Here is a 12,853-nt window from a genome sequence, read left to right on the forward strand (position 1 = left end):
AAGAATGCAACTTTGAGTAAGACTGTAAGTGATTTTATCCAAGAAGTAAGAATAGAATAGACCATACTTAAGAAAAAAAAGTTTCCAGAAAAATACCAGTGGGCATTTACAGTTCCACAACTATAACAATCTTTTTTTTTTTTTTTTTTTTTTTTGAGAAGGAGTCTTGCTCTGTTGCCCAGGCTGGAGTACAATAGTGCAATCTCAGCTCACTGCAAACTTTGCCTCCCAGGTTCAAGTGATTCTCTTGCCGTAGCCTCCCAAGTAGCTGGTAATACAGGCATTTGCCACCATGCCTGTATTTACAAAGTGAATTTTTTGTATTTTTATTAGAGATTGGGTTTCACCATGCTGGCCAGGCTGGTCTCATACTCCTGACCTCAGGTGATCCACCCACCTTGACCTCCCAAGTTACTGGGATTACAGGCATGGGCCACTGTGCCTGGCCCATGATTGTATTTTTAACTTTTCTGTAAATGTGTTCATTGCTAGCCTATATAAATACAGTGGGTTTTTGCATGTTCGTATCATATCCTACAACCTTGCTGAACTTACTTATTAGTTGTAGGAAGTTTTTAATTGTTTGTTTGTTGGATAGATTCTTTGGGATTTTCTACATACACAATGATGCCTCTGAAAATAGGGACAGTTTTACTTCTTATTTTCAATCTGTATGTATTTCTATTTCATTTTCTTGCCTTATTGCATTGGCTAGAACTGCCAGCACTATGCTGAATGAGAACAGCGGGAGTCGACATCATTACCTGGTTCTCCATCCTAGGGGGAAAGCATTTTGTCTTTGGCCATTAAGTATAACATTAGTTACAGGTTTTTTGTAGATACTTCCTATCAAGTTGAGGAAGTTCCCCTTTGTTCTCATTGTAAGTTTTGATCATAAATGGCCATTGATTTTTTCAAAATCATAATTCACATAACACAACATTTTAAATAAACTTAGTAGTTTTTAATATGGCCACAATGTTGTACAGCCATTAACACTAATTCTAGAACAATTCATCACCCAAAAAAACCCTACACCCATTAGCAGTCATTATCCTTCCTTCCTTCTCCCCAGAAATTAATTCCTCTGGAGTTAATTCATATTATAATTATTGATTTTTCTTGACTATTATTCTTAGCATAAGATCTTCATGGGCTTCAGAGTTTTGAAATCTCAGGCTCATTTTGTGTTGAAAGAGTTTGTCTCTTTTTCTCTCTTGCTACTCCCTTCTCCCATCTAGCAGTTTGGGGTGGCTCCATTTGATGCCTGGTCTGCAGTACAGAAATACACACACACACACACACACACACACACATTTTATGTATACACATACATATATACATACTTATGTATACATATATGTATATTATATATGTGTATATACATTTTATTGGTGATTTGGAATCCTGACCCTCTTGGTCTACTTGTTAAACCCGGGGCATGAGATTCATGAGACTGTATCTGTGCTCTTCTTTGCCCCATAGCCACACTTTCACATAAACTCTCACACCCGACCCCCATGAAATGACTCAATCCAATTTTTCAGACTTCTTTTCTGATATAGGTGTGACTCCTCTCTCCCCAATCCCCTGGCTTTAAATAGGAAGCCTGGCTGTGTTCCCAGCCTTGGGTCCTGATTATGCCTCAGGTCTGGGGCCCTGCAGGCCCATGTCAGTACTCAGAAGTTTGTGTTTCTGGACCATTGTGAAGTTTATCTTATTTCTGAGCTCACTTATATCCTTTCAGCATTTTGTTTGCATATTTTATTGTTCTGTGTTCACAGCCCAGACAGGCACCTCAGAGCATGAACCATACCTTGATCTGGATGAGAAGCCCAATACTCTTCTCCTGTTTATTTTTAAAATTCCATTAATTTTTATTTTGCTCTATTTTTATGGGCCGCTATCTCATTTTGCCTTGGAAGTAAGGTGAAATACAGGTAAGTTACATATTTCTTCATATGTGTTATCATTTCTGAAATTGGGGTGTACCTTATGTTCAGTGCACCTAGGATTTTAAGATTTATGGTGTCAGCCACACTTGAAATTATAGCAGACACTTCCCACATGTGCACAGTACCCAGGGGCCTGGGGAGCTGCAACCATGGCACTGAGGGCAGAGAGACAGATGGATTGACTCCCAGGAGTGGATGGGATTGCTCTGTGTTTAGAAGAACTTGGAGGGGTAGAAGGCTCCAGGCTCATATCTGCTTTTGAAGTTGTTGACCTCAGTCAAAGTCAGTTCCCACCACTATCTGATTTGGAAGGTCTCATGGAAGAAGTTTAAGGATGCAGAGTCTTCCTCATTTCCCTTTTTTTTTTTTTTTTTTTTTTTGTGAGATGGAGTCTTGCTCTGTTGCCCAGGCTGTAGTGCACTGGCACAATCACGGCTCATGGCATCTTCTGCTACCCGGGTTCAAGAGATTCCCCTGCCTCAGCCTCCTGAGTAGCTGGGACTACATACAGGTGCACACCAACATGTCTGGCTAATTTTTTTGTATTTTAGTAGAGATGGGGTTTCACCATGTTGGCCAGGATGGTCTCAATCTCCTGACCTCGTGATCCATCTGCCTCAGCCTCCCAGAGTACTGGGATTACAGGCATGAGCCAACGCCCTCATTTCCCTCTTGCTTCATACTCTACAAGTTTTCACCTGGTCCCAAAGGGTGTATACTTTGGCACACTGGGGTACAAGTATCCTTTCCAAGTTCTGACATTGCAACTGTGGGACCTGCCCAAACTGGGTCTGAGATAATCTAGCCTGGCTAAAGTGACTCCATTTTAAGCAATCCTGTTGACTCCATCTTGACCACCCTGAGCATAGGGCCTCTGTTCCTGAAACTTTGTAGCCTGAGGCACCTGGTATTTTGCTGCCTATTTTCTGAAAAACAGGGCCCACTGGCCCATACATCCTGTACCTGCAGCTGTGTAACTGCCTACCCCACATCCTGCTTGACAAATAACTTTAAATAGAATCTTTGTTGCTAGATCCCCACTCCCCTAATCTGCTTTTTCTCCTTCTGTAACAATTTGGTTTCTGCCCTCTAATCCATGAGAAGATATAAAAATGGTGACTGTCTTTTGTTCTGGGCTGAGAGATTTGAGCACTAGCTGACTCTCAGACACCGGGCATTAAACGGACTCTCAACAAACTCAGAGTGTGGCGCTTCTGTTTCAAACTCGCTTTGGGTATAACAGGTCCAACTTGTTGATAACAAAATGTCAAGTTGCCTTTACGTATAACAGAATCCAAAACTGTAAGTCATGTAGCATGGGCATGTGCCACAGAGAAAGCTTTGACCTCTAACACACCCAGAACCAATGATTCCTCCCCTTGGAACTAAGAAGACTAGGACATGACCAGAACTTGAACACCAGAACTTATTCACAAGCAAGGAGGTCCATCAGCTTGGAAGGTCTGGGGCTAAAATCTACTTTAACATACATTACCATATATGGTCAAACCTGAAGCCCCTCCAATCAGGCCCTGGCAAAGCCAACATTTCTAAATACTTTCTGTTGCCATCTGATCCCTTAAAACTTGCCCCAGACCACAAATCAGGGACAGATTCGAGCCCACCTCCTCTCCTTCTAGTTAGTTATGCAATAAAGCTTTTCTTTTCTCAAAAGCTGGTGCTGACTGGGCACAGTGGCTCATGCCTGTAATCTCAGCACTTTGGGAGGCCGGAGCAGGTGGATCACAAGGTCAGGAGTTCAAGAACAGCCTGGCCAATATGGTGAAACCCTGTCTCTACTAAAAATATACAAAAATTAGCCAGGTATGGTGGTGCACACCTGTAGTCCCAGCTACTTGGGAGGCTGAGGCAGAAGAATCGTTTGAACATGGGAGGTGGAGGTTGCAAAGAGCTGAGATCATGCCACTGACTCCAGCTTGGGATACAGAGTGAGACTCTGTCTAAAAATAAAAGAAAGCTGGTGCCATAGTTATTGGCTTCTGTGTGCATCAGGCAGCAAGACCATTTGCTCAGTAATAACATCCTGATTCCCTAATTCTCTTGAGTGAAAACTGTAAGTCTGAGTGAGTCTAGCTCTGTCCCAGGCCTGCCTAAGGAGTGCAGATGGTTGCCAGCTTCAGCCTCCTTGAAGACTGTGTTCTCAAAAGACTGGCATGCTGGGTATTGTTATCTGAAGAATGATGAGGTTCATAAACCTGGAAAGGAGAGTTTTATTTCTTGTAAAAGATTGCAGCCTGCAGGGTGGCCATTTGGACGGGCTGGGGAGGGTAGCCTCTGGCCAGAAGCCATAAACAGGCACCTCAAGGGCTGGAAGAGTAAGACAAGTTTATGTTGAACAGGATGGCCAAATATACATATTCAATAAGCTACAGGAGGAGTCATGAATATTTATGAGAAGATAAATATGCACATGTGCAACTGAGCTTCATGCCGCTTCATGGGTCATATATACAAAAAATGGCGGTGTCAGCATGATCTGAGGGTGGAGTTTTCAGCCCTCTAACATCAAAAGGTGAAGCAGAGGACACAAAAACTTTCACCGCACATCCTCCACAGACTGGCCAGAACCACAACTTTGTTGGTGGTCTCTTATCAGGAAAGAATGCTGGTCAGTTGCTGTGTCCCACGAAAAGGGAGGGGCAGTGTTGGTTGATATCAATGTTAAGGTCTTTCAGAGGGGCCTGTTTCTGTTTGACCCTTAGGGAAAAAGGCCTAATGGTGGTTATCGGTTATGAATGGGAGGCAGATATCGAGGTGTGCCCAATCTCCCATACCATCATGGCCAGGAGTTCAGTTTCCCAGGTTTCTCTGGGGTCCCCTGGCCAAGAAGGGGTCTGTTCAGTTGGTTGGGGGGCTTAAATTTTTATTTTTATTTCTCAGTATCTTTTCTCTGCAGCCATGCCAGCTTGGAACTGAGTGTACAGGAGTCTCAGCAAGGTCAAGCTGGAAATATCCAGACCCGGAATCAATCAGTTTATACCCTTCGGCCAGTGTATTAGTCTGTTTTCATGCTGCTGATAGACATATCCGAGACTAGGCAATTTACAAAAGAAAACGGTTTATTGGACTCACAGTTCCAAATGGCTGGGGAGGCTCACAATCATGGCAGAAGGTGAAAGGCATGGAGGAACAAGTCTGGTCTTTTGAATGGCAGCAGGCAAACTCAGAGCTTGTGCAGGGAAACTCTCCTTTTTAAAACCATGAGATGTCTTCAGACTCACTCACTATCACAAGAACAGGGAAAGAGAGACCCATCCACATAATTCAGTCACCTCCCAAGATGTTGGAATTGTGGGAATTACAACTCAAGATGAGATTTGGGCGGAGACACAGCCAAAGCATATCAGCCAAGTATCTTCACTCCTTGGTATTTACCCAGGGAAACCCAGCAGAGAAAAGGGTGAGGATTTATATACAAGTGTAGTTTATAAAACTTTAGCATGGTAAACAAGATAAGGATCTATCAAAAACGATATGGCTAAATACATTGTGGTACAGGATTTCCATGGACCACAGGCAATATCTGCAAATCATGCTTCTGAACTATCTTCAATAGGAAAATGCTCAAAATTCAATGTGCTATTCTGGTTACAAAATATTCATAAAGTAAAAAATTAATCTATTGTAGAACATATCATAGAAAAATGACTGGATGGAACTACAGAAATACTACTATTTGCTTAGCTAGGTGTGGTGGCCTCTGTGGTCCCAGCTCCTGGGGAGGCTGAGGTGGGAGGATAACTTGAGCTCAGGGTTCCAGGTGGCAGGAGCTATGATGGTGCTACTGCATTACAGCCTGGGCAACTAAGTGAGTGTATATAAACATCAATCAGTATTCGCTATCTCTAGGTGGAGGACGTGTGAGTAGCATAAAGGTTTTTTTACTTCTCTGACGTCAACATTTGTCATATTACATTATATTTGTTACAGTAAATTATATTCAAATCACAATGAGGGCTTGGTGCAGTGGCTCACGCCTGTAATCCCAGCACTTTGGGAGGCCAAGGCGGGTGGATCACCTGAGGTCAAGAGTTTGAGACAAGTCAGGCCAACATGTTGAGACCCCCATCTCTACTAAAAATACAAAAATTAGCCAGGCGTGGTAGCAGGCGCCTGTAAGTAATCCCAGCTACTCTGGAGGCTGAGGCAGGAGAACTGCTTGAATCCGGGAGGCTGAGGTTGCAGTGAGCGGAGATCACGCCATTGCACTCCAGCCTAGTCGACAGGGTGAGACTCCCTCTCAAAAAAAAAAAATAAGAAGAAGAAAAGTAAATTATCGAAGAAAACCCAATGACAACACACAGAGCCTTGCAAGCCCTGTTGGTTGGAAAGGCTGGGAGAACACCAGGAATCTCCCTGATGAAGAGGCCACAGCAACCACAGTGGTCCCTGATTGGCTGCCAGGGAGGACGCTCAGCAGATGCCCGCGTTAAGGGTGCGGGGTGCGTCACTTCCGGGGGAGGAACCTCCGCTGTCGCCGCACACGCGGGAGCGGAAAGTCTCCATGGCAACCAGCAGGGCCCGCGCTAGGCCCACCCGCCGCCGCCGCTGCTACTGCGCCGGCCCCGCCCGCACAAAGACCGCGCGGTGACCCGCCCTCTGCCGCGACCCCGGCCCCGCCCCGGCCCTGGCCTGGTCTGGCCTGGTGCCTGCACCTGCCGAAGGCCGCCCGCCGCCATCACCAGCGCCCGGCTGTGCTGACCGGGAAGCAGTTCTCGGCGGGCAGCGCGGTGACTCATCGGCCTGGCAGCGTCCCCCGCGCGGGCCATCTCTGTCGCGGCCGGCGGCGGACGGAGCCGTGGAGGAACCGCGAGACCCCAGGTACGCGCGTCCCCTCCCCGCTGCCTGGCCTGGACCGACCCTGCCACTGTGGCGGCCCCCAGGCCCGCGGCAGCCAAGCAACAGTCCCCTTTGTTACCCTCCCGGCGGGCGCCGTGGGTCTTTGTGCAGCCTCGCCTCCCACGCGCAGGCCCTCCACGCCGTCTTTCGCCGTCCCGCCCGCTAATCGCCATCGAAGCCTTAAAAACATCTTTTCTTAATCCTCCAGGGCCCAGAGCAGGTCCAGCTGCCCGTCCGGCTCCCTAGCCCGCGAGGCCTGCAGTAAAGGAGCCGCGTGGGACCAGGGCCGAAGTCCCCAAGGCCTGCCCCCGCCGGGCATCGTGTGCCCCTCTCTCGGGCCCTCGGCTTGGGCTTGGGGATCTCACAGCCCACCTCCCGTCGTGCACCCCACGCTGCCCCCATTTCCACGGGGACCCACCTGGTCACCACACCCGCGGGTCTCACCCGTGGCTGACCTTTGGCCAGCATGGTGCAGCCGCAGACATCCAAAGCTGAAAGCCCGGCGTCGGCAGCGTCTCCTAACGCCCAGATGGATGACGTCATTGACACCCTGACCTCCCTGCGCCTCACCAACTCAGCGCTGAGGCGGGAGGCCTCCACCCTGCGGGCAGAGAAGGCCAATCTCACCAACATGCTGGAGAGCGTGATGGCAGAGTTGACCTTGTTACGCACCAGGGCGCGGATCCCTGGGGCTCTGCAGATCACCCCGCCCATCTCTGCAATTACCTCTAATGGGACTCGACCTATGACCACACCTCCAACCTCTCTGCCCGAGCCCTTTTCCGGGGACCCAGGCCAGTTGGCTGGGTTCCTGATGCAGATGGACAGATTCATGATCTTCCAGGCCTCCCGCTTCCCAGGTGAGGCCGAGCGCGTGGCCTTCCTTGTGTCTCGACTGACTGGGGAGGCGGAGAAGTGGGCTATCCCCCACATGCAGCCTGACAGCCCCTTGCGCAACAACTACCAGGGGTTCCTGGCAGAGTTGCGGAGAACCTACAAGTCTCCACTCCGACACGCGCGGCGCGCCCAAATCAGGAAGACTTCTGCCTCTAACAGGGCTGTGCGAGAGAGGCAGATGCTCTGCCGCCAGCTGGCTGCTGCGGGCACGGGGCCTTGCCCAGTGCATCCAGCTTCCAACGGGACTAGTCCAGCGCCAGCCCTGCCTGTCCGAGCACGGAATCTTTAAGAATCTGCCACCCCTTGGTAGCGTCTGCAGCCACCCAGGTAGTATACGCTCTTTGCTGTGTAGAAGAAATTGCCCATGCGACAGCATCACTCCTGTGTGAAGACCTCCCTTCTTGCCTCTTCAGACCTGTTCCCCAAGGAGACCTTCCTTCCATCCCTCCTGGCGCGCTGGTTGCCCACCTTGCCGCACTTCCTCTTATGTGCTAGCTTTGTACCTAACGCACACTGCATGCTTGCCTCCCTCTTGCTGGCATCCCGGGCTGTTTCAGTGACTACCGCTCTGCTACTGGGACACAGGGACTGGGCTGCACACTGATGGACCACGTGGGCTGACTCCTCCCAACCTGACTTGGTTCATGGAGGCTCCTACTCTGCCCTCTGCAAGCCCCCTTGGTGGCTCTGCACCTGGTTGCCTGGTTCTCGTTGATGATCTCTGGACAGAAAGAAGCCAGTTTGGCCAGGCTGGTATCTCAATGGGTGTGACTGGAGAGGGGGTCTGGTCAGGGTGGTGGCTCGATGGGTGAACCTGGAGAGGGGGTCTGGCTTCCTGCCCAAGATGCCCACTGGCCCTGCTAGGGCCCAGTGCAGCAGGCAGGGCCTCATCCGTGCTGTCAGTGGTGGAGTGGTCACTGCTGGGAGTGTAGTTCTAGCACTTCTGGGGGCCAGGTTCCACTCTGCACATGAATATGCAGTCTAGGAGGCCCCATTGCTCTCACCGGGAAGGAACAATGTTGCAGCTGAAGGGTGAATCCATCAGAAGATGCAGCTCCAGTAATGCTTGGCTTCAGCTGCTCGTGTTCTGATGGGGCCGGGGATTTGGGGAATCTGGAACTTGTCTGCTAAATAAGGTCATGGTGGACTTTCAGCCACTGGGGAAGTCCCTCAGGCTGTAGGTTCCTGCACACCCATGCCTGAGGGCCATAGCAGGCTGAGGGTGGATACCAGTGACTCCTTTTGCCACCCAGGATCTCCATGGCCAGTGCCATAGCTGCTGATGTTCATTCAGTCACTCCTGCCCCTGCCCCTGCCCCATGTCACTGATAGTGAGCCTTGCCAGCTTGAGACCTGTTCCCATCTCCATTCAGGTGCCACGTGGCCTTCACTGCAGCCACTCACACTCCATCTCTTGGTCTCCAAGGGCACCCTGTAGCATGTCCTCCCCATGCCTGGGCAATCAGATGTCTTGCCTTTGTCTAAGAGAAAACACACTCCCTTGGGAACTATCTGTAAGCACTTAAGGCGGGGTGGCGGGGGGCGGGTGTCTGCCTCTGGCAACCCAGCCAGGGTCTTGGTGGCATTGGTAAAAGCAAAGAGCTATGGACTGCCATGGGCCTAGTGTGGTGACAGTGCAGCACTGGCATGTCCTGCTTCTGAGGGACCTCATGCCTCACAGGGAGATGACCAAGAAATCATTTTCTGGCTGAATTTGGCCATGCCCTTTGGACTGTGCTGCTCCGCCATATTTCAGTGCCAAATGAACCACGTTGACATGACCTCCTGGACCATAGGGGTTCCTACCCTGGGTTCATCTGCCCCTGTCTGAAGGGTTCTGGCTTAGTTGCAGAAGGACAAACTCCGTACCCACCCAAAGACATGTATATGTCTTGGGACACCAGAGGTTGGGTCCTGGGACCTGGCCAGTCCTGAAGAGTTTTGATGGTGCTGGGGAAAGTGACTGCGATTCTGAAGAACCACTGCCTTCCAAGACCAAGAAGGTTCGGTGGGGTCCGCAGACTCCTGCCACCCACTCAGCATCCACTTTGTTAGCCCAATTGCCCTGCTGAACAACTGCCTGAACACAGGCTTTCGGTTCCCCTGGACTCCAGCTGAGGCTGTCCAGGTGGGACCTTGGTGCTTATTAAGCATGAACGGAGGGAGGACACACAGCGGGGCCACCATTCCGTGAATGGGGGGGGACAGATTACTTTCTCTTTGTGCTCAGTTCTGTTCTATCGCCAGCAGCTGTGTTGATAAGACTAGTACCTGCCAGAGAGATGTGCCCCCCAGTGAAGAGGGACAGTGGCACCGGGGAAAACCTTCCACCTGGAAGGTTTCCACGTGGCCCAGCCCAGCCAGAGTAGGAGACCCAGCATGGAAACAGGGCAGGAACTCCGCCGTGTTGCCAGCCCTGGCTCCACCCAAGTAGCCTGATGAAAGCCCTGCCATGTTTGTGTCAGGCTGCTGCACACCACAGAGCTGCCTGGGAAAGGCTGGCCACACTCCCTGTCCACACCTGCAGCCGGGTCCTTTGCCTATAGGCGCCCTATCCAACCAACTTTGTTTGGCATGGGGGTTTGTGTCTCTCGGTGCCTGTGTGTGTGGGCTCGGGACGTGTGCTGGTGTGCTCTTAGGACCTTCTTGATAGCTCCCTGCACTTTGGAACATGGAGCACATACATGAGAGAGGGTCAGGAGCTTGCCCTCCACCTTGGACTTGGAAGAAGCCCACATTGGAGGGGTGAGGACCCCATGGTGGCTCTAGGTGGAAGACACCTTAGTCCCCAGCTAAGGAGGATGAGGTGCAGACCTCAGTGACGGGGGATTAGGCTGAAGAAAGTGGGAGAAGGGAGATGCTTTGTACATATTTGGGGCTTATAATGTCTCTAAATTTTAGAAAACATGTATTGATTTATAAAAGGGACAGACAGTAAACAGTGCAGGTGAAGGAAATTCTGTTTCCCTTGGTTCCGACGTTTTTTGGACTGGACTGTGACTGCTGTCTGCTCCCACAAGACACCCCTCTGCTAAGTAAGCTTCACTGCATACCTGGAAATCACCGGAGAAGGGAGTTAGTGAAGGGGTGACTCCCTGGCCCAGTATAGTGTGGCCTTGGGACTCAATGCCTAAAGCATTTTGGTGACTTCTAGGAAACAGCGAAGACCTGTTTGATTGGCCTCAGGTTAGCACGTGATGAGCAGTGGAAAACAAACCCCAGGAAGTGAGGCAGGACCATCCTGAGGTACGCGCTCCTGTTGTCATGGCAGACAGAGCCGCCTTCAGTGGGCACCACCTGAGCAGTTCCGGCCTGCCGGGGAATGAAGGGACATGGGTTGAGCTGGGCATGTGCCAAGGTTCACTTAGGAACAAGCCCCGGGATTGGACAAAAGAGCCCATGCTGCGGCCACCCACTGGGGAGAGCTGGGTGGAAGAGAGGAGAGATCCTAGCAGAGGCGCCTCCATCTGCAGCAACACACAGCCTTAAGGCTCAGCTCGCCTCTGCTTGGAGAACGCTGGTTCTGGGGCCTAGAGAGGTAGGCACTAGGTGTGGCTCCTGGGGAAGGGAAGCAAGAGCAGCCTGTTGGGCCAGCAGAAGAAGCTCCCCACAGTGCGGAGAAGACTGGGGTGTAGGGTCTTCCTTGTGGAACTGACAGCTCTTGCCGGCCTCTTCGGGAACCTGAGGTTGGCTGGGGTGGCAGCCGGCACAGCACAGATGTGGTAGAAATGGGAGGAAACCCAGCTCCTCACTTTACCTGCCTCAGGCCTTTCCATACACAAGCACCAAACCTACTAGGTCTTCTCATTCTCCATGTCAACCCACGTTAGGTCAATTTTTGCAAGTAGAGGAAAGAAGGAAGTAAAATAGCACATTTTGGTGTCTCAGACTTCTTCTCCCAACTATATAGTTTCTTTGCATTTTGTTTTGACAGTTACGCTGCTGTCCTCTGTCATGATAGTTTTGTGCAGCTGTTTTCACTTAGCTACCGTGGGCATCTCCCTGTATTATTACTAATGTTACTTTGCAGTGGCTGTGTACTCTTCCGTCGACTAGATGGACTGTGGTGCCAGTTACAGATAACTAATGCTGTTACTAACTTTTCAGTTATAAGTTGATGAATACCTTCGTGCACAAGCCTGTCTCCCAATGTCAAGTTATTTTCTTAGGATAGATTCCCAGAGGTGGATTCTTGAACTAAAGAATATGAGAACCTTTGAGGATTTTACTACATATTGACAAAATGGTTTCCAGAAACATTTGTGTTCATTTACTGCCACCAGCAAGGATAAACATGTCCATCTTGCTGGTATTGGGAATTTTATCACCTGGCTAAATATTTGCTAATTTGATAATGAAAAAGTAGCATTGTGTTTTGGTTGGCGTTTCATTGATTTCCAGCACGGTTGAGCATCTCATGTGAAGCGATTCTATTTCCTCTTCTGTGGATTGTCAATGTCCTTTGCTCTATCTTCTGGGGTCTGATACATGTGTATGAGCCCGGTATGTATTAAAGATATTAACCTGGTGTGCGTCATATTTGCGTGTGTGTGTTTTATCTTACTGAAATTTTAACATATTATACATTTAAATTTACCATATTATACATTTAAACTCCATAGCCAGTCTCCTCAGCCCCGTGTCAGCTAGACAAGAACACGAGGCAGGCAGGTGTATTTTGTCTGTTTTGTTGATGGCTGTTTAGCATTAGCACCTGCGACAATGCCTGGCATGTGGTAGGTACTCAGTGAAGGTTTGTTGAATTAGTTACGCCAGTGGATCTGCAGCGCGTTGGGATCCACAGACGGTGAGCTGCCCACACTGCAGAGCTCACGGGCCACAGACGGTGAGCTGCCCACACTGCAGAGCTCACGGGCCACGGGCGGTGAGCTGCCCACACTACAGAGCTCACGGGCCACGGGTGGTGAGCTGCCCACACTGCAGAGCTCACGGGCCACGGGTGGTGAGCTGTCCACACTGCAGAGCTCACGGGCCACGGGCAGCTCTCACACATTTTGTCTCAGGGTTCCCTTGCACTATAAGAACTCATTGAGGACCTCAAAGAGCTTTTGCTTATATAGGTTTATCCATCAATATTTACTACATTATACATTTAAACAGAAAGTTTTAAAGTAGTTATT

At 49.8% G+C, this 12,853-nt stretch overlaps 1 protein-coding gene and 1 pseudogene across 1 annotated transcript; both read left to right on the forward strand.

Moving 5' to 3' along the window:
* Window positions 1-6,708: 6,708 nt before the first annotated feature.
* Window positions 6,709-12,249, forward strand: RTL6 (retrotransposon Gag like 6). Its single transcript, XM_008991027.5, has 2 exons — window positions 6,709-6,797; window positions 7,024-12,249. The coding sequence occupies exon 2, from the start codon at window positions 7,282-7,284 to the stop codon at window positions 7,999-8,001; it is 720 nt and encodes a 239-aa protein (XP_008989275.1). The 5' UTR covers window positions 6,709-6,797; window positions 7,024-7,281; the 3' UTR covers window positions 8,002-12,249.
* Window positions 8,729-10,617, forward strand: LOC144578730 (uncharacterized; annotated as a pseudogene).
* Window positions 12,250-12,853: the final 604 nt, after the last annotated feature.

This window comes from Callithrix jacchus, chromosome 1 (assembly GCF_049354715.1).
Source record: "Callithrix jacchus isolate 240 chromosome 1, calJac240_pri, whole genome shotgun sequence".
NCBI classification, from domain to species: Eukaryota; Metazoa; Chordata; class Mammalia; order Primates; family Cebidae; genus Callithrix; species Callithrix jacchus.

Bases quoted from the DNA above. Each gene is read 5' to 3' on its own strand.
- RTL6 (XM_008991027.5), top strand. From the start codon at position 7,282: ATGGTGCAGCCGCAGACATCCAAAGCTGAAAGCCCGGCGTCGGCAGCG.